This window comes from Macaca nemestrina, chromosome 17 (genome assembly GCF_043159975.1).
Source record: "Macaca nemestrina isolate mMacNem1 chromosome 17, mMacNem.hap1, whole genome shotgun sequence".
NCBI classification, from domain to species: domain Eukaryota; kingdom Metazoa; phylum Chordata; class Mammalia; order Primates; family Cercopithecidae; genus Macaca; species Macaca nemestrina.
Window position 1 is genome coordinate 39,348,721 of NC_092141.1, and position 22,151 is coordinate 39,370,871.

Consider the following 22,151-nt stretch of genomic DNA (forward strand, 5'->3'; position numbering starts at 1 on the left):
GTACACCAAACCGCCATGACACAAGTTTACCTACGTAACAAACATGCACATGCATCCCTGAACTTAAAGTAAAAGAAACACACACACACAAAGAGAATCAGGAGAGAGAGTCAGAAGTGTGGTAGGTCTCCAGAGCCAAGGAAGAATCCTTAAATAAAATGAGAATTGAAGCCAGGCATGGTGGCTCCATTCCTGTAATCCCAGCACTTTGGGAGGCCGAGGCAGGCAGATCACCTGAGGCCAGGAGTTTGAGACCAGGCTGGTCAACATGGTGAAACCCTGTCTCTACTAAAAATACAAAAAATTAGCTGAGCGTGGTGGCACATGCCTGTAGTCCCAGCTACTCGGGAGATGGAGGCAAGAGAATCACCTGAACCCAGGAGGTTGCAGTGAGCCGAGATCACACCACTGCACTCCAGCCTAGGTGACAGAGGGAGACTCCGTCTCAGAAAAAAAAAAAAGAGAGAGACAGAATTGGGAGTCCCAATAAAGATACAATTTGAAACAGAAATGTAAATTAAACTTATAGAAAGAAGTTTTCAGTAACTTGGATCTAAAAGGTTATGATTTACTTTAAAGAGAAGGAAAGGAAGGGAAGGGAGGGGAAGGGAGGGGAGGGGAGGAGAGGGGAGGGGAGGGGAGGGGAGGGGAGGGGAGGGGAGGGGAGAAGGAAAGGAGGCATGGTGTCACAGTCTTGATCTTTGGGAAACTGACCACCGAAGATTCCTCAGGTGGTGGTGACAGAAAGTAGCCAGCAGTCAACACCGTGGACCCTCCAGCATGGAGGGATTTGATTTGTGTCCCAGCGTTCTGGCTCATTTCAGCCTCTGTAAAGCCCCATCTCAGTTCAGCAGAGCATCCCAGTGCAGAGTGCAGGGAATCCTGGCTGAGCAGTTTGTCCTCTGCGGCGTCTTTGCCTTGCACTGCTTGGCTTGCCTCCCCACTGTGCGCTGCTGCCCATGCTCTCTAGCGTGGGGCATTGCTTTCCTTCCAGATTCTGGCCCCGAGGCTCCACTTCCCCACGTGTCACCCTCCGCTAGCTCCTTTGGCAGCAGGCGCCCCAGGGATGGGTTCACTGATGATAACATCCTGTTTGGCCCAGCTTTGGCCTCCTTTTCTCATATGTGGTCTGCGTGGTCAGATTGCAGCAGGTGTGGGCCTCGACTTTCCTGCAGGCAGAAGCAGCAGCCTGGAGTCCCCTGTCTTGCATCTTAGACAGACAATGTCTCATTGACACAGCCCCTTCTTTCTGATGCCAGCCCCTTGTTTCCTGTCCCGAGTCCTTGTTATTTTCTCTGGCCATTTCTTGCATGTGTGCAGTAGGTCAGGGCGTGTGTCTTGGTACTGCATCTGATCCCTCTCCTGGTCCCTTGCCCCTTCTTCCATATTCTCTACCCAACAAAAAGTGCCTCTTCCTATCAATATTCCAAGCTGGAAAGCCGAGAGTCACCCTTGTCTCCTCTTTCTCTGTCATCTCCTACACCTGTTAAATCACCAACTCTAGTCTACGTTCAATTTTATGTGCATCTGCCTCTCACCACTCCCACTGCCTGTCAGGTTCTTATGGTTTCTCACCATGACAACTAGAGGAGGGTCCTAGCAACTCTTTTTTCTTTTCTTATTTATTTATTTAGAGACAAGGTCTCACTCTGTGGCCCAGGCTGGAGTGCAGTGGCTGATCTTGGTTCACTGCAACCTTGGCTTCCCAGGCTCAAGCAATTCTTTGCCTCAGCCTCTCAAGTAGCTGGTATTATAGTCATGTGCCACCACACCCGACTAATTTTTTGTATTTTTCATGGAGATGGAGTTTCACCATGTAGGCCAGGTTGGTCTTGAACTCCTGGCCTCAAATGATCTGCCTGCTTTGGCCTCCCAAAGTGCTGGGATTACAGGCATGAGCCACCATGCCTGGCCTAGTTTTGTCTCTTTTTAATCTATCCCATGATACAGCATCCAATATAATTTTGCTAAAGCTCAAAATCATTCTCTGTTTCTCTCCTTTTAAAATCTTGCAAACATTCTACATCATTTCTGGCATGAAATGGAAGCTTCTTTGTAACTTGACCCCTGTTTACCTCTTTGCCCTCAAGGCTTGCAAGTTTGTTATATAGGTAAATTGCGTGTTGCGGGAGTTTGGTGTACAAATTATTTCATCACCCAGGTAATAAGCATAGTATCCGACAGGTAATTTTTTTAAATCCTCTCCCTCCTCCCACCCTTCACCCTTGAGTCAGCCCCAGTGCCTGCTGTTCCCTTCTTTGTGTCCATGTGTACTCAATGTTTAGCTTCCACTTATAAGTGAGAACATGCAGTATTTGGTTTTCTGTTCCTGCATTAGTTCACTTAGGATAATGGCCTCCAGCTCCATCCATGTTGCTACAAAGGGCATGATCTTGTTCTTTTTTTAATGACTGAGAAGTATACATACCACATTTTCTTTATCTGGTCTATCATCGATGGGCATTTAAGTTGATTCCATGTCTTTGCTATTGTGAGTAGTGTTGCGATGAAATACATGTGCACATGTCTTTATGGTAGAATGATTTCTATTCCTTTGGGTATATACCTAATAATGGGATTGCTGGGTCGAATGGTAGTTCTGTTTTAAGTTCTTTTAGAAACCGCCAAACTGCTCCCCACAATGGCTGAACTAATTTACATTCCCACCAGCAGTGTATAAGTGTTCCTTTTCTCTGCAACCTCACCAGCATCTGTTATTTTTTGACTTTTTAAAAATAGCCATCCAGACTGGTTTGAGACAGTATCTCATTGTGGTTTTGATTTGCATTTCTCTAATGATTAGTGGTGTTGAGTATTTTTTTGTATGTTTATTGACCATGTGTATGTCTTCTTTTGAAATGTATCTGTTTATGTTCATTGCTCACTTTTTAATGGAGTTGTTCGTATTTTGTTTGTACATTTGTTTAAGTTCCCTATAGATTCTGGATACTAGACCTTTGTCAGATGCATAGTTTGTAAATATTTTCTCCCATTCTGTACATTCTCTTTACTTTGCTGATAATTTCTTTTGCTGTGCAGAATCTCTTTAGTTTAATTAGATCCCATTTGTCAGTTTTTGATTTTGTTGGAATTTGCTTTTGGCATCTTCATCATGAAATCTCTGCCAGATCCTATGTCCAGAATGGTATTGTCTAGGTTATCTTACAGGATATCATATTTTTTATAGTTTTACAGTTTTCGGTTTTGCATTTAAGTATTTAATCCATTGTGAGTTGATTTTTATACACAGTGTAAGGAAGGAATCAGTTTCAATCTTTTGCATATGTCTAGCCAATTATCCCAGTATCATTTATTGAATGGGAAGTCCTTTCCCCATTGCTTGTTTTTGTTAACTTTGTCAAAAATCAGATGGTTGCAGGTATGCAGCATTATTTCTGAGCTCTCTATTTTGTTCTATTGGTCTATGTGTCCGTTTTTGTACCAGTACCATGCTGTTTTGGTTACTGTAGCCCTGTAGTATAGTTTGAAGTCATGGCTCCTTCTTTTTACGCTTCTTTCTTTCTTTTTTTTTTTTTTTTTTTGATACGGTATCTCACTCTGTTGCCCAGGCTGGAGTGCAGTGGCACGATTTTGGCTCACTGCAAGCTCTGCCTCCTGGGTTCACACCATTCTTCTGCCTCAGCCTCCTGAGTAGCTGGGACTACAGGCGCCTGCCACCAAACTGGGCTAATTTTTTGTATTTTTAGTAGAGACAAGATTTCACCATGTTAGCCAGGATGGTCTCAATCTCCTGACCTCGTGATCCATGCGCCTTGGCCTCCCAAAGTGCTGGGATTACAGGCTTGAGCCACCGCTCCCAGCCTACTCTTCTTTTTTCTTTCTCAGAGAAGAGTGGGGTTAGGGGTGAGCAGGCAGGTTAGAGTAGTAGAGCTAAAGGCAGATAGAGATCTTGATCCAATTATCCTCATTCCCCTCATTTGCCCAACTTCACACACTCCTGTATTCAGGGCCTTTGTAATCTTCTGTACAGGTGCCCAGCAGCTGTCAAAGCAGCCAGGGCTTAACATAAGCACGGGCATTCCCTATGGACTGGTTGGGACACACCCACATTCTTAGTTTACATATTTTGTCTGTAACATGGATAAACTCATTACTACGTATACAGTTCTGTTTTGTTTTGCTTTGCTTTGTTTTTGAGACAGGGTCTCGTTCTGTCACCCAAGCTGGAGTGCAGTGGCACAATTACCACTCACTGCAGCCTGGACTTTCGTGGGCTCAAGTGATCCTCCCACCTCAGCCTCCTGAGCAGCTGGGACTACAGGTGTGCATCACCACTCCTAGCCAAATTGTTTTTGGTATTTTTTTGTAGAGACAGGGTTTTACCATGTTGCCCAGGCTGGTCTCGAACTTCTGGGATCAAGCAATCCACCTACCATGGCCTCCCAAAGTGCTGGATTACAGGTGTGAGCCACTGCACCCAGCTCAATCCTGTTTTTATACTAGAAGAACATTCTCTATCTGGGTCTTCCAAACTCGATTCTTACTGGTTTATATGTCCTGTTCTTTTGTTGGTCCAAGAAAATATCCTGAAATCTTTATTTCTTCTCCGTTCCCTCCTTGTTCTAGGACAGACTAGCCCTGTCTCTTTCCTGAATTAAGTTTGAGTACAATTGGTCTTTGAGTGTGGAATAGCTCCTAGCAGTCTATCAGTCAGCAGTTTCTGTTTGTGGTCACAGTCTATGTTTATTCTGGAGACTACAGCATGGAATGAAAATGGACTTTGGAGTCAGATGAATCTTGATTCAGATCTTGGCAGTGCCACTCATCAGCTCTGTGGCACTGAGCACATCAGTGGACCACTCTCTGATCCTCAATTGTCTTATCTGTAAAATGAGATGACACACCCCTGCTCAGGGCTATGGAGGGATTAGAGATGATATGTGTAAGACAGCTTTCCCAGTGCCAGGTACACGCTGTGTCCAATAAGAAGTTACAAATGTTCCTGAGTCACCCCACTGGATCCCTCTGCACATCCAATGCTGTACTCTTCATGCCCAAGGAAACATACAGAGCACAAAATTCAGTGGCACTCAGCTCAGCAGAAGAAGGCACAGGAAAGAGATGGGGGGGTCCTGGCTCCCCCTTTGTTCTTGGGGCCAGGCTTGTGGCCAGCCTGGAAAGACTGACATGAACCCTCCAGCATCTGGGGGTGCCAATCACCAAGAGCAGCACAGTTCTTGTCTACAAGTCACTTATAGCAGGTGTGAACATTTCATCTTTCCTCTGTGGTTTGCAATTCTCCCCCCAGGTCTCGGTCACTTCCTTTGGTGGTACCACTTCCCTTTTCTTCTAGCCTGCAGTTCCCTCAGCTTTCCTCTATGATGACATCGCCCTGGGGAAGAGAAGCTGAGAGGAACTCCTCACTCAGCTAGCTTCAGGAGCCACGACATCGTCTCTACCATGGAAATTCCACTCGCTCTGCTGAGCCCCCACATTTGTCCCAGGCCTCAGAGTCTCTATAAAGAGAGATTCCCAACTCAGTATCAGCACAGGACACAGCTGGGTTCTGAAGCTTCTGCGTTCTGTAGCCTCACCTCTGAGAAAACCTGTCTTCCACCAACACCATGAAGCTGCGCGTGACTGTCCTGTCTCTCCTCGCGCTAGCAGCTGCCTTCTGCTCTCCAGCACTCTCAGCACCAAGTAAGTCCACTTTCGCAGCTGCTGTTTCCAGAGCCGAGGTGTAGGCAGAGTCCTTTTTTCTAGTTGTGGCTGGTCAAACAGTGGGATCTGGGGATGGGACAAAAGGCAGCTAGGAAGATTGCCACGAAGTCTGCGCTAAATATAGAGTCTAGTATTCAATAACATTCAAGTTCGTATTTTCTCAAGAATTAGCAACTAGCAGAGGAAAAAGATGGGCTGGAAGTCAGACTGTTGAATTGGCTCTGCCTCTAATTACTTGTTCAAGCAAGCCCCTGTCCCTCTCTGTGCTTTGGTTTTCCCATCTGTCACATGAAGGGAGTGTGATGTGTTCTGAGACTGAATCCAGTTCCAGTCTTCTAGATTTCTTTCTTGTTCTTGTCTGAAGATCCAGTATTCAGAATAAGACTCCCGCTCAGGTGAGGTGGGAATGGAAACGAGGGACCATATTTGTGGTTCTGGTAGCTCCACAGGGATGCTCAAAGAAGACACAAAACTAGAAGCCAACATAAACAGCTCCCATGTGCAGGGTTGATCTCACCCTGGCCTTTCCTTTCAGTGGGCTCAGACCCTCCCACCTCCTGCTGCTTTTCTTACACCGCGAGGAAGCTTCCTCGCAACTTTGTGGTAGATTACTACGAGACCAGCAGCCTCTGCTCCCAGCCAGCTGTGGTGTGAGTATCAACCCCTGGGCTGCTCTGGGAGGCAAGGGTGAGGGCTGGATTTTAAAAAGGGGCCTGTTTTGGGGAGGGGGGTGATTGAGCAGTGGGGAGGCAGCTCTCAGGGCTGAAGCCTTCCCTGAGAGCAGTGAGGACACAGGTCATGAACTCACTTTTCAAGTGCTGAAGGCGGCTGAGCAGGAGCCGAGAGAGAAGGGGTTTCTGGGGAGGAAGTTATCCAGAGGACTGGAAAGCAGGGGAAATTGGACAGGTCACATGACATAGGGACTGATTTCTCAAACCGTGCTAGAAAGACATGTGGAAAAGTCACTGCCAGGCTGGCAGGGAATGGGGAGATCTATTCATATTGATTGTAATGCCCTCTGGTTCCTAATCTGGGAAACCCCTGGGGCCCACAGCTAACTCCAGTGGGTGGAAGTTACAGGGAGTCTGGTTCCAGCACTGCCCCGGGAAGGATCCCATGCACCAGAGCTGCCCACATGGACCATGGTCAGGCAGAGGAAGATACCGACCCCAGGCAAGGGAAAAAGCCAGATGACCTCAAAGGTCTCATGGGATTCTCATCTGTCCGCTCCTTGTTCTACAGATTCCAAACCAAAAGAGGGAAGCAAGTCTGCGCTGACCCCAGTGAGACCTGGGTCCAGGAGTATGTTAATGACCTGGAACTGAACTGAGCTGCTCAGAGACAGGAAGTCTTCAGGGAAGGTCACCTGAGCCTGGACGCTTCTCCATGAGAGGCATCTCCTCCATACTCAGGACTCCTCTCCGCAGTTCCTGTCCCTTCTCTTAATTTAATCTTTTTATGTGCTGTGTTATTGTATTAGGTGTTATTTCCATTATTTATATTTGTTTAGCCAAAGTGTCTCCTATGGAGATGGTCCACCGTCACTGTTTCTCTGCTGCTGCAAATACATGGATAACACCGTTAATTCCATGTGTTTTCATAATAAAACTTTAAAATAAAATGCAGACAGTTTCTTTGTGATTTTAATTTGATTTGGGGGTAAAAGGAATTGCCTGGTACTATCGGAGGGGCAAACTACAGTTTCCAAAAGGAGTAAGAATGAGCAATTGCTGCATCCTTAATATGAGCTCTGGGCTGAGCACTCTTCATACATCTCACTGCGTACTTTCAACAAGGGTTTTAACACCCTTATGAAGTAGGGACTGTTGTCCCCAGTTTCACAGTTAAGGAAACAGAGGCACAGAGAGGTGAAGTGACTTGTTGAGGCTCGTAGGTCGACTTGGGGAGTGTCATGAAAGAATGCCCCAAAAAAGGAGGTTATCATTTCAACATCTTGAGAGGAAGTTGTAAACAGGGGAAGCAGCACAGCAAGGCGGGAAGAAGAGTGCGAAAAGTGTCTTCATCATCTGATTACCAGCATAACATTGGGAAAGTCATCTTGCCTTATTAGACCTCAGTGTTCACACCTGTGAAATGGGGATAACATTAACCATTTCGAAGGGCTGTTGTGAGGTGATATGTAAAGCACCCATCATGGGACCGGGCACCTGGAAGATTCTCTCCTTCCCTCTGTGAGCTTCAGCCTTTTCGCTTAAAATGGACCTAGCAGTTATCAGGGTCATCATGAGGATTAGATTAGTTAGTTGACGGATCAGCACTCTAAAGCCCAAGCTACTGTGAAGTGTTGTCATGAGGACAGAAGGATGGAGGTCTGTTTCGGTTTTTTTTTTTTTTTTTTGGCAGAGTCTCGCTCCTTCGCCCGGGCTGGAGTGCAGTGGCACAATCTCAGCTCACTGCAAGCTCCGCCTCCCGGGTTCATGCCGTTCTCCTGCCTCAGCCTCTGGAGGAGCTGGGACCACAGGGGTCCGCCACCACGCCCGGCTAATTTTTGTATTTTTAATAGAGACGGGATTTCACCATGTTAGCCAGTATGGTCTCGATCTCCTGACCTCGTGATCCGCCCGCCTCAGCCTCCCAAAGTGCTGGGATTACAGGTGTGAGCCACGGCGCCTGACCGGAGGTCTGGTTTTGTTTGGAAGTGTTGCAAGAGTAACCTAAAGCCACTTCTACTTAATTATCCTTCAATCAGAACTGCCTATTCCATGGGTCAGAGACAACACGGCTCTGAAACAGAATTACATGCACAATAAAGCCTGATCCACAGGACATAGACTCATGGTCTACTAAAGCTAAAAGGAAACTTTAGACCATCTCGTCCAACTCTCTCATTTTATGGAAACTGAGGGCCAAGGCCTGGGAAGTAACTTGCCACATGTCACTCAGCGAGTGCATAGCAGAGCAGGACCCTGGCCAGTGCCAGCTCCCAGGCTCGGGCCCTTTCCTGCACACCTTCCCTAGTGACACACCTCTGTGGTCCTCAAAAGGGAGACTGGTCGAGTAAGGACAAGGCCGAGACTACCTTGAAAATCCTTCGGGTGTTCTTAGTCCTCTGCAAAAGCAGAACTGGGGCCCTGTACTTCTCTGGGGAAAACAGACACAATTCCCTTCCTGTTCTGCCCTTAGTCACTTCCGTCATTCCAGAGCCCCAGTGGAAGCCTCCTTCAGATTCTGCGGGGACCGAGAGGAGGAGGTTGGGGGCATAGCTCATCCAAAACAGGTGTGAGGAGAGGCTGGCAGTGAAGAATGTGCCCGGCCATAGTTTCTGCTTTCATTTGCCTAGATCTGAGCTGTCCAATATGTTAGCCACTGGCCAAAGTGGCAATTTACAATTTCATTACATTTAATTAAAATGAAATAAAATTTAAAATTTAGTTCCTGGCCGGGCGCGGTGGCTCACGCCTGTAATCCCAGCACTTTGGGAGGCCGAGACGGGCGGATCACGAGGTCAGGAGATCGAGACCATCCTGGCTAACACGGTGAAACCCCGTCTCTACTAAAAAGAAGTACAAAAAACTAGCCGGGCGAGGTGGCGGGCGCCTGTAGTCCCAGCTACTCGGGAGGCTGAGGCGGGAGAATGGCGTAAACCCGGGAGGTGGAGCTTGCAGTGAGCAGAGATCCGGCCACTGCACTCCAGCCTGGGTGACAGAGCGAGACTCCGTCTCAAAAAAATAAATAAATAAATAAAATAAAATAAAATAAAATTTAGTTCCTGAGTCACACTATCGCATTTCAAGTGCTCAGTAGCCCTTGGTAACATGGCTAGTTACCACATTAGACAGCACGGATTATGGACTTTCTGTCCATCATCACAGAAAGTTCCGTTGGAGGGCAGTCTCCTAGAATATTCTCAGAGCCTAAAGAAAGTGAAGGGAGGGGCAGTTGGGATGGCCTGTAAGATTAGGGTGTGGATTTGGAGAAAAATATACAATTCTATTATAAGGGGATGGGATGGGAGAGAGAATGGATGACCCCAAGCCAGAGACAAGGTATAGATCACTGTGGTAGCTGAATAATGGCCCCCAAGACATCCACATCCTATTCCCCAGAACCTGTCAATGTCACTTTATGTGGCAGGAGGGACTCTGGAGATATGATCAAGTTATGGATCTTGAGATGAGTGATTGCCCTGAATTATCTGGTCAGGCCCTAATGTAGTTGTAAGTGTCCTTATAAGAAGGAGGAAGAGAAAAATGTGGCAATAGCGGAGAAGGTAGCAATGTGACCAGAGAAGAAAGATGCTATGCTGCTGGCTTAGAAGATGGAGGAAGAGGCCAGGAGCCAAGAGGTGTGAGGATGCAGCTCTGGAAGCTGGAAAAGGCAAGGAAATGGTTCCTCCCCTAGAGCCTGCAGAGGGAGTGTGGCCCAGGGAAACTAGTTTCAGACTTTTCACTTCTAGAACTTTGAGAGAATAAATATGTGGTTATAAGACGCTAAGTGCATGGTAATGTTTTGCAGCAATAGAAACAAATACAACCACCAACTGACGCGTCACCAATAGCGACCCCCAGTAGCTCAGTGTGGCAGGAAAGGGAGCATTCTGGACGGTGAGCCAAACCTCCCTGCAGGAGGAACCCAGGGTGAGAGGGACACACCTCAAGGAGATGGACTATAATGAGGAGAGGCGTCCCAAGGGGAGATCTGCTTCAGCAACTGAATTCTGGGGCTGAGGCTTGACCCAGGGTCCAGGACCCTTAGGAAGCATGCCTCTTCTAGAGACACCTAGGGTGCTCTGAGGGGTCCCGGATTGTTACCTGGGAGAGTCCATCCTCTCATCTGTCAGATGCAGCCCAGAGCAGAACCATGACCTGTCTCTGGTTCATTGTTAGTGAGCAGGCAGGGCTAGGGCCAGAATCAAGCTCTCCTCCCTCACGATGGAGTCCCTTTCCCACTCAGCAAATGGGAAGGGAGGAGCTCAGCTCCACAGAGGCAGGACCACCAGGGAAGGCTGCAGGAGCCTGGGCAGCCTCATGAAGAAATGCTTCACCAGGAATTACAAACGGCAGCATGGAATCCTCAAAGTGGGGCAACGTGGGACTTCACCTGTTGCACAATATGAGACTGTTTTTTCCTTTCTCCTCTTTTCATACAACTTCCTTTTTTCACCCTGGGCCCAGAGAGCTGGAATCTTCTCATTCGACGTTCCAGTTGAGGTTTCTCCAGGTTTCTGGGTTGGGGTGAAAGCCAGAACAGACAAAGCAGGACACTTGAAAGGAACTAGGGATTACGGAGCAACCTCTAGACATCCGGCCTGTCTTCCTGCTCCTTGCAGTGCCCACCTCCCCCTGCTCACTCTCCAGATGGGAGTCCATTTCCTTATGTACATGTTCCTTTAGGACACGTTCATGCAAACATGTCCTTATCCCCCATCCCACCTCAACCTGGAACCCTCCATCGTGCTCCCATTGACACAGGCATTTTCCTCCAAGGAGGCCAGGAGCCGAGCAAACTGAGGCAGGGATCAAGGGAGCAAGACGAGCTGAGGATGGTGACAAAGCCACAGCTCTTCCTGGCAGCTGAGACCAGCGACCAGGTGGCAGTCCTGTGCTGCAGCCTGCATTCACCCTTTACAGACTTGAAGGCCTTAATGCCTTCTCTTTCCCACTTATCTCTACCTGTTCTCCCGTCTAAACTCCTTCCCTCTTGGGTTGCCACTGAGTCTAGCAGACAGGAAAATGGAAGAAAGGAATTAAGAGACAAAATCGTGGCTGCGTTTTTCTACCTTTTAAATAGTTTCGTTTTTAGATACAATCAACACTTTGTATATGTGGGTTCCACAACTGTGGATTCAACCAATGATGGATGGAAAATATCTGGGGAAAAAAAACACAATAGGCCAGGTGTGGTGGCTCACACCTGTAATCCCAGCACTTTAGGAGGCCAAGGTGGGAGGAATATTTGAGCTTAGGAATTAGAGACCGTCCTGAGCAACATAACAAGACCCTGTCTACAAAAAAGTACCAAAATTAGCTGAGTGAGGTGGCACATGTCTGTAGTCCCAGCTACTTGGGAGGCTGAGGCAGGAGGATCACATGAGCCCAAGAGGCAGAAGTTACAAAGAACTGAGATGACGTGAATACACTCCATCCTGGGTGCTAGAGCAATATCCTGTCTCAAAAACTGAAAACTAAAAAAATACAAATAAAAAACAATGCAGTATAACAACCATCTACATTTACATTTATTAATAGCATTTACATTGTTTAGGTATTCTAAGTAATCTAGACATTAAAGTATATGGGAGGATGTGCATAGGTTATGGGCAAATACTATGCTATGTTATGTCAGAGACTCGAGCATGTGTAGATTTTGGAAGCCATGAGAATTCCTAGAACCAATCCCCTGTGGATACCAAAGGATGGCTCTATATGATAAGTATGTAAAATATATATATATATATAACATATATATATATATGGAATGAGAAAATCAAAATTAATTTTTTTCAGAGAAGATGGGCTTGATGGGACTTGGTGGAGGATGGTCTGGGAGACTCTCCCCTTCTATGGAAACATTCCCAACTGGGAGACCAGCACAGCTGTAGGGAAATAATTTCTTCTGGCTGTGTTAGTTGCTTCTAAATCTCAGGAGCCTATGTCCCTGGGCTCCTCAGGGAGACGTTTGTTATTTACAGTGACTCCTGATTCATTTCTTTCGGGGGTCCTCTTGTCTTTCTGGTAGGGACTTGGAAAAGGAGAGATGGGCCTAGCCTCCCAGCTTACATTTTTCTCCTCTGCTGTATGTTTCCTTGTGATTGTGTAAGTTAACACTTAATATATCCCATATATATTTATATATATATAATTTATATATCCTATAATATATATTTATATAATATATATACACATATATATAATATATAAATATATATATTATATATACATACTATTAGTTCTGTCCCTCCAAGAGAACCCTAACACAGATTTTGGTACTGGAGTGGTTCTAGAGAAACAGGATATTAAGGATGGAGTTCTTTCAATGGTTTTGGGGTTTCTAGAGTTGGCTGCTTAATATGGTTAGACCCCAAAATGCTAAGGACTCTGCGTCTAATAGTACGGAGAACACTGATAGTCCTTGGTGTGAACTGTTTAGAGACTTAAGCAAAGTAAGTGCATTTGACATGCTTGATTCACTTCTTGTGAGTGGCAAGGAGTTTAGTGACTCTATACATAATACTTTGACCATATGTGGAGAACCAAGGAACATAACGAAGCTGGTTGGTTGCTCCTGAGTTCAATAGACAAAGTGATGAAAGAAAATGATGAACTCAGGGATTTTGTCTCCCGGCTTCAGAAGCAGATACCGAGCCTCAAATCTGCTAAGATTGCCCTGAGTGAGACCCTCATCTCCTGTACAGAAAGAGCTGAAATTGTGAAAAAACAGACACAAACTCTTATGATGCAAGTGGCTGGCCTGCAACAAAACGTGCATGTATAGCCTCACCAGGTGTCTACTGTTAAAGTGAGGGCATTGATTGGAAAATAACAGGACCCTGCAACTTGGAATGGGGAAATGTGGGAGGACCCAGATGAAGCTGGGGACACTGAGTTTGTAAACTCTGATGTACCTTTGTTGCCGAAGGAACAGCTTCCCCATCTCCAACAGTGGCAACATCCACTCCCCAACCCATGCTGCCATCAGCCTTTCCTCCTTTGTCTGAGGAGATAAAGCCTGTGCTGCCTGAGGCAACAGGGATGGCCTCCCCTGAGGCAGTTGCCAAGCAAAATAATATTGATTATCCTCAGGAGCCACCCCAACACCCCTGTTTCCTGGTCCACTACATTGATGACAGTCTAGACCTGTAACTAAAGTCTGGTCCATTACATTGATGACAGTCCAGACCTGTAACTAAAGTCCCGGTGGGTCCCTGGAGGTAAGGTTCAGAGTGTGACCCATGAGGAGGTGCACAGCACTTCAAGAGAACTGTTTCAGTTCTCTAATTTATAAAAACAGTAATCTGGAGAACAGCCATGGGAATGGATATTATGGGTATGGGATAATGGTGGAAGGAACATAGAGTTGGATCAGGCTGAATTTATTGGTTTGGGCCCACTAAGCAGGGACTCTGCATTTAATGTCGCAGCTTGGGGAGTTAAAAATGATTCTAATAGTTTATTTGCTTGGTTAGCTGAAATATGGATTAAAAGATGGCCCACTGTGAGTGAGCTGTAAATCCCTGATCTCTCATGGTTTAATGTAGAGGAAGGGATCCAAAGGCTTAAGGAGATTGGGATGGTGGAGTGGATTAGTCACTCTAGACCTACTCATCCCAGTGGGTAGGGTCCAGAATATATACCCTTGACCAATGCCTTGAGAAATAGACATGTGAGTGCAGCACCAGTATCTTTGAAGAGCCCTGTGATTGCTCTTCTCTGTATGTCACATTTAATGGTGGGAACTGCAGTCACTCAACTACAAAATGTAAATACAATGGGAATAATTGGATCCCAAGGTAGCAAGGTCTAAGTGGCAGCACTCAACCATCAAAGGCAAGGTGGGCATAGCTACCGTAATTGGCAGTAGAGGCAAAGTGGCAATCAGAATAATCTGACTTATGTAGAGCTCTGGCATTGGCTAATTAATCTCAGTGTTCTAGACGTGAAGTTGATAGGAAGCCTACTGCATTCCTACTTAAATTATACAGAGAACTTGCAGGTCGAATGGACAAAAGTCTAATTTGAATCATAAAAACACAGAATCGCGACCCCTCAATCAATTTCCAGGACTGAGCCTGTTTAGAGACCCAGAACCCTTTGAATGAAGGGGAGGCCAGGTCCCCTTGAGGAAGGACCCCACTACATTACTGACAATTTAGGCAGTGAATCTTTGTAACTGTGCACTGGGGAAGGAGAAATGATCATACTTTTGGGGGACTTCTGGACACTAGCTCTGATTTGGTGTTGATTCCAGGGGGGCTCAAAATGTCACTGTGGTCCTCCAGTTAAAGTAGGGGCTTATGGAGGTCAGGTAATTAATGGAGTTTTAGCTCAGGTCCGACTTACAGTGGGCCCAGTGGGTCCCTGGACTCACGCTGTGGTCATTTCCCCAGTGACAGAATGCATGATTGGCATAGACGTACTCAGCAGCTGGCAGAACCCCTACACTGGCTCCCTAACTGGTAGGGTGAGGGCTAATATGGTGGGAAAGGTCAAATGGAAACCATTAGAGCTGCCTCTACCTAGAAAAATAGTAAATCCAAAACAACATCACATCCCTGGAGGGATTGCAATTAGTGCCACCATTAAGGACCTGAAGGTTGTAGGGGTGGTGATTCCCACCACATCTCCATTCAAGCTTCCCATTTGGCCTGTGCAGATGACAGATCTTGGAGAATTACAGTGGATTATCGTAAGCTTAACCAAGTGGTGACTCCAATTGCAGCTGATTTCCAATGAAACTGGATGTGATTTCATTGCTTGAGCAAATTAACATGTCTCCTGGTACCTGGTGTGCAGTTATTGACTTAGCAAATGCCTTTCTCTCCATTCCTGTCCATAAGGCCCACTAGAAGCAATTTGTCTTCAGCTGGCAAAGCCAGCAATATACCTTTACTGTCCCACCTCGGTGGTATATCAACTCTCTGGCTTTGTGTCATAATCTTATTCAGAGAGACCTTGATCACTTTTTGCTTCCAAAAGATATCACACTGGTCCATTACAATGATGACATTCTGATGATTGGATCCAGTGAGCAAGAAGTAGCAAACACACTGGACTTATTTGTGACACATTTGCATGCCAGAGGATGGGAAATAAATCTGACTAAAATTCAGGGACATTCTACATCAGTAAAATTTCTAGGGGTTCAGTGGTGTGGGGCCTGTCGAGATATTCTTTCTAAGGCAAAGGATAAGTTCCTGCGTTTGGCCCCTCCTACAACCAAGAAAGAGGCACAAAGCCTAGTGGGCCGATTTGGATTTGGGAAGCAACACATTCTTCGTTTGGGTATGTTACTCTGGCCCGTTTATCGAGTGACCCGAAAGGCTGCCAGTTCTGAATGGGGTCCAGAACAGGAGAAGGCTCTGCAACAGGTACAGACTGCTGTGCAAGCTGCTATGCCACTTGGACCACATGACACAGCAGATCCAATGGTGTCTGAGGTGTCAGTGGCAAATAGGGATGCTGTTTGGAGCCTTTGGCAGGCTCCCATAGGTGAATCACCGCAGAGGCCTCTAGGATTTTGGAGCAAGGCCCTGCCATCTTCTTCACATAACTACACTCCTTTTGAGAGACAGTTCATGGCCTGTTACTGGACTTTGGTGGAAACTGAACGTTTGACTGTGGGTCATCAAGTCACCGTGTGACCTGAACTGCCTATCATGAACTGGGTGCTTTCTGACCCATCTAGCCATGAAGTGGGCCATGCCATGCGCAGCAGCATTCCATCATCAAATGGAAGTGGTATGTATGTGATCAGGCTCAAGCAGGTCCTGAAAGCCAAGTAAGTTACATGAGGACATGGCTCAAATGCCCAGGGTCTCCACTCCTGTCACCTGCCTTCTCTCCCCTAGCCTTCACTGATGGCCTCATGGGGAGTTCCCTATGATCAGTTGACAGAGGAAGAGAAGACTAAGGCTAGGTTCACCGATGGTTCTGCACGATACACAGGCACCACCTGAAAGTGGACAGCTGCAGCACTACAGCTTCTTTCTAGGACATCCCTGAAGGATAGCGGTGAAGGGAAATCTTCCCAGTGGGCAGAATTTCAAGCAGTGCACCTGGTTGTGCACTTTGCATGAAAGGAGAAATGGACAAATATATACTGATTCCTGGGCTGTAGTCAATGGCTTGGCTGGATGGTCAGGGACTTGGAAGAAGCATGGGAAAATTGGTGACGAAGAAATCTGGGGAAGAAGTATGTAGATGGAACTCTCTAAGTGGTCAAAAACTGTGAAGACATTTGTATCCCATGTGAGTCCTCACCAACGGGTGACGTCAGCGGAGGAGGAGTTTAACAATCAAGTGGATAGGATGAGTCATAATGTGGACACCACTCAGCCTCTTTCCCCAGCCATCCCTGTCACTGCCCAATGGACCCATGAACAAAGTGGTCATGGTGGCAGGGATGGAGGCTACACATGGGTTCAGCAAGATGGACTTCCACTCACCAAAACTGACCTGGCTATGGCCACTGCTGAGTGTCCAATTTGCCAGCAGCAGATACCAACACGGAGAACTGGATATGGCACCATTCCTCGGGGTGATCAGCCAGCCACCTGGTGGCAGGTTGATTATATTGGACCTCTTCCATCATGAAAAGGACAGAGGTTTGTCCTCACTGGAATAGACACTTACTCCTGATACGAGCTTGCCTATCCTGTATGCAATGCTTCTGCCAAGACTACCATCAATGGACTCACAAAATGCCTTATCCACCGTCATGGTATTCCACACAGCATTGCCTCTGACCAAGGCACTCACTTTACGGCTAACGAAAGTTAGCTCACTTCACTGGTCTTACCATGTTCCCCATCATCCTGAAGCAGCTAGATTGATAGAACGGTGGAATGGTCTTTTGGAGTCACAATGACAACGCCAACTAGTTGACAATACTTTGCAGGGCTGGGGCAAAGTTCTCCAGAAGGCCATGTATGCGCTGAATCAGCCTCCAATATATGGTACTGTTTAGCCAGGATTCACGGGTCCAGGAATCAAGGGATGGAAGTGGAAGTGGCACCCCTCACCATCACCCCTAGTGATCCACTAGCAAAATTTTTGCTTCCTATCCTCACAACATTATGTTCTGCTGGCCCAGAGGTCTTAGTTCCACAGGGAGGAACGCTGCCACCAGGAGACACAACGACAATTCCATTAAACTAGAAGTTAAGATTGCCACCGGGACGCTTTGGGCTCCTCCTAACTTTAAGTCAACAGGCTAAGAAGGGAGTTACAGTGTTGGCTGGGGTGATTGACCCAGACTATCAAGATGAAATCAGACTACTACTCCACAACAGAGGTAAGGAGGAGTATGCATGGAATACAGGAGATCCATTGGGCGTCTCTTAGTATTACCATGCCTTGTGATTAACGTCAATGGGAAACTACAACAGCCCAATCCAGGCAGGACTACAAATGACTCAGACCTTTCAGGAATGAAGGTTTGGGTCACTCCACCAGGAAAACAAACAAACAAACAAAACAACAACAACAACAGCAAAAACAAGACCTACTGAGGTGCTTGCTGAAAGCAAAGGGAATACAGAGTGCGGAGTAGAAGAAGGTAGTCATCAATACCAGCCAGACCACGTGACCAGCTGCAAAAATGAGGTCTGTAACTGTCATGAGCGTTTCCTCCTTCTTTTGTTAAAAACATGTTTGTGCATGTATAGACTTGTATTAAGAAAATATCTTCATTTTATTTTCTTTTCCTTTATTATGTGACGTAAGATTTACTGGCTTCGTATCAGCATTTAAGTGTTGTTCACTTTATGTAATAGTATTTGGGTTGGGGATTGGTGTGTTTCTGATGGTAGAAAAGATAATTGTATTATGTTACATGTAATTATGACCTCATTACTGTCTTTATTTGAAGATTATGTATGATCTCAGGAGATGTGTATGGTTCAAGTTGACAAGGGGTGGACTTGTGATGGTTAATACTGAGTGTCAACTTGATTGGATTGAGGGTTACAAAGTATTAATCCTGGGTGTGTCTGTGGGTGTTGCCAAAAGAAATTAACATTTGGGTCAGTGGGCTGGGGAAGGAGATCCACCCTTAATCTGGTCGGTACAATCTAATAAGCTTCCAGAGAATATAAAGCAGGCAGGAAAATGTGAAAAAGAGAGATGGACCTGACCTCCCAGCCTACATCTTTCTCCCATTGTGGATGCTTCCTGCCTTCGAACATCTGACTCCAAGTTCTTCAGTTTGGGGACTCGGACTGGACCTCCTTGCTCCTCAGCTTGCAGACAGCCTATTGTGGGACTTTGTTATCTTGTAAGTTAATGCTTAATAAATTCCGTTTCTATCTATCTATCTATCTATCTATCTATCTATCTATCTATCTATCTATCTATCTATCCTACTAGTTCAGTCCCTCTAAGAGACCCCTGACTAATACAGTGGCCATGGAATAAAGCCTGCACTACTTGACACTTGCTTTTGGTTTTGTATATTGGCTTCACAGCACTAAACAGGGAAAGACTCCATTTGTATGGGGACCGACTTTGTTGTAACATATACAGTTTCTTTTCCTAGAAGCAATGAGTAATTGCTACCACTCTTTTATGAACACATCTGGAGATTCCCCAGCCTTTTAGAAGTGTCAGAGAACGGAATAGCAAATGCAATAATGTGCAATAATGGAGACTGCCCAACTGATCAGGGCCTTAGTCTTCTAGCCTTTATCCTGAAAGTACTTTAGCCCTCTCCTCCTACAGGCCTAGATTTACAAAGCTCTTGACAGCTGTGCTCTGGGACAAATTGAATTCTGACATAGAACACTTTCTTGAGGTTTGAAAATGCCACCTTCTCTCCCCTTTACTCTGTTCCCTAAACAAGTGGTTGCTGGAAACATCCTTGGTAAGTTTTGTAAAACTGCCTGTTTCACGTGATGCTTATAAATTTCATAGTCATTGACTTTGTTGTGCAAAAAAACATAATTTTATTTTCTCCATAATTAAATTTAGCTTTTCAATCTCAATTTCTCTTGGTGGCAGAAATTTAATCTGACCAACAAGGTAAACAAAGTTTCTTGCTGTTTTTTTTTTCCAATTGAGAATCTTCCCTCTCCCATCCTTCTTTCTCTTCTCTCCTCCAGTTCTTCCCAGGGCCCCTCTGCATTCTGGAAGGCTGGAGTGTGATTGAGCTGTCAGGGGATGCAGGACTCTCACTCATGATTGACCCCTGACCCCTGATAGCCACTGATGAGGTGCATTTCAACCTTTCTGGTCACTGCCGGGTCACTTGTCCTGCCATGTCCTCCTGGGTCAGGGCTGTGACTCTGTCCCGTGTCCCACCCTAAGCTTCTCTGAGCCTACCAGGCCAGGGGCTTCTTGGAAAGACTGGTGGTGTTTCCGGGCACACCTCCCTGCTGCCCCCCTGCACCTACAGTCCTCCCTCTTCCCAGGCAGGATGGCGTCCTATTGGGGTCATTCTCAGATGTCCAGCTTTCTGGCTCATATCTTTCACATTATTCTCCCGTGAATGTCTATCTGATTTTCTCTCAGTATGTGGGAAACTAGCTCTTAAAAATTATCACTAATTTAAAAATGCATATATTACTAATGGTATCATCCCTATCCCCATTGTCTTTGGGGGTTTAACCTTAGGAGCACCTTCTCCCTCCCACACTCAAATCCTTTTCTCTCAAAAAGTCCAGATCCTGAAATGCACTTTCAGAACTATTTTGTCTGTTATGAGTTAAAAAAATAGTACTGAGGATCTCAACTGACTTGTTAGTTTAAACTCTACCCACCCTCCCCTGCAGGCAGTGAGCATGGAGGTTGATTGCTGGCAAAACAGGGGAGTGGGAGTGAAGGTTAGAAAGCCAGGGACAGGGGACACTTGTGCTTCCAGAAGGTTCTCTGAGCAATGATGCTGCTTGTGGTGAATTCACATTCACCTCCAGAATGGGTTTCTGGCTTTGCTGGAGAAAGGCTTTTATTGGGTGTCATTAGTAATAACGTCAAAGGGGGCAGGGAGGCGGGGAGGCGGGGAAACATTCCCTTGTTAGGAATCAAATCAAGAAACCCTCTCTGGGGAATAATAGGAGCCATGTTCTTTCTAATGTGATATGAAAGCATTGAATATTTGCTATTGCTTTTACAGAAATGACTAATTCTCAATCTATGTCAGGGAGATTCTCAGCCCTGATTTTGAGATGATGGCATTGGGAAATAGGCATCACTGCATGAAGTCACCCCTTGTGCCGGCCTCCCTGGTGGCCTGTGTCTTTGTCGTGGGCTTCAACTACTAGATTGCGAACCCCACCCCACCCCCAGGTGTGATCAGGAGCTAGAAGGCAGGGTCCACAGGGCCGCTGTGGAGAGGGGCGCTGTGCAGCTGAAAAAGAATGAGCTCCAGGGAGGGCTGGAAAAGCAACGAGATCAGCTCAGGCAAATTCAGTCCAGCCACAGCTTTTAGCTGGAGAGCACCGACAAGCTGTCCCAGGATGAAAAGGGGATTTTGGTGAAGATCATCACTTTGGTGAGAGGCTCACAGGAGTCCTGCAAGACGAGCTAAAGGATACACAGGAATTACAGCAAGCTGCAGCAGGATGGCCTCCAGTTTCAGAAGGGCCAGGCCAACTTGGAAAGGAATGCATCTGACCAAGTGCGTTGACTGAACGAAGGAAGCGAAGGAGCCATGTGAGGAGCCCACAGAAGAGGTCACTAAAAAGGGAAATGAAGCTGTAGCTTCCAGACACCTGAGTGGAGAGAAAGACCAGAGTCAGCAGCTCCAAGCCCTCAGCGAGCCTCAGCCTGGATGGCAGGATGCCGGCTAAGGTGCCACCAGGGAAGGGAATTAGGCCTGGCAATAATGAGTCCCAGACACCCGTCCCCAGTTCTGAGGTGGCTTTAGATTTGAAGGGACAAAGTGAGAAAGAAGAAACCAGTGAGATTCAGGTGGTCACTGAGGAGGAGCCTTGGAGGGGCAGCCTGGCCAGGAGCAGGTGGTGGAAAACACACCTGTGGTGGGAGAGGCTTTGGGGAAGCTGCTGCACTGGGCCACACCCCACATGTGCCGGCTGCCCTGTTGGTAAGCCAGGAAGCTCAGGAGACTGGAGGCGATAAGCAGGACCAGCCTGTCCTCCCCAAAAGGCAGGAGGAGGAAGCTGCTGGGGAAGGAAGAAAACTGCAACCACTGGGAGGAGATGCTGCCTATAGCATGGATGGAAATGAGGCAGAATCGGAAGCAGAGGATCAGGCAGCCCTTACAGAGGATGATGAACACTTGCAGCTGTTGATGCCAGAGATCAGCAAAGAGACACCGAAAATCATGACCAGCTTTTCATGGTCAGCCTTTCACACGGAATCACACACTCTGAATCTAAATGGAGTCACGTATTTCACATCAGGACTGAACACAGATCACTACCAAATATTCATGAGGGACTGAATACGCAAAACCAGGGATGGTACTAGGTAACATGTACGTATAGTGGAGTTGTAGTCTGTATTTTATTAGGAAAAAATGGAACTGTCTTTAAGACAGTTTGTGGGGGATGCTTTTGAAGTGTCTAATAAGATGCCAAAATTGGTCAAAGTCTTTTGGTTGATAGGTATTTTGTCAGAAAATCAACACCAAAACTAGAACCCAAGCTCTCTTTCAAGTAAGGTGACAGTGGTGCTCGTTTATCCTGGAGTATAATTTTGTGTGGAAAAAAGCAGCTGTAGGAAGAGTCCCTCTTCCGCTGTGAAGGAGAGGCTGGTTGCAGGTAGAGAACGCTGTCTGGGTTCCCTCTGGACTTCTCTTCTCCACACATGGGGCAGAGCGCTGTTTCCAGCCTG

General features: G+C 46.5%; 1 protein-coding gene across 1 annotated transcript; it reads left to right on the forward strand.

The window, feature by feature from the left end:
- The first annotated feature begins 5,341 nt into the window (after window positions 1–5,341).
- LOC139359546 (C-C motif chemokine 4) lies at window positions 5,342–7,303 on the forward strand. Its single transcript, XM_071082663.1, has 3 exons — window positions 5,342–5,661; window positions 6,218–6,332; window positions 6,925–7,303. The coding sequence occupies exons 1-3, from the start codon at window positions 5,586–5,588 to the stop codon at window positions 7,010–7,012; spliced, it is 279 nt and encodes a 92-aa protein (XP_070938764.1). The 5' UTR covers window positions 5,342–5,585; the 3' UTR covers window positions 7,013–7,303.
- The last annotated feature ends 14,848 nt before the right edge of the window (window positions 7,304–22,151 follow it).

Excerpts from the sequence above, each read along its gene's own strand:
- LOC139359546 (XM_071082663.1), top strand. The coding sequence starts at position 5,586 with ATGAAGCTGCGCGTGACTGTCCTGTCTCTCCTCGCGCTAGCAGCTGCC. Across the intron at positions 5,662-6,217 it reads TCCAGCACTCTCAGCACCAA|TGGGCTCAGACCCTCCCACC; the intron begins GTAAGTCCACTT and ends CTTTCCTTTCAG. Across the intron at positions 6,333-6,924 it reads TGCTCCCAGCCAGCTGTGGT|ATTCCAAACCAAAAGAGGGA; the intron begins GTGAGTATCAAC and ends CTTGTTCTACAG.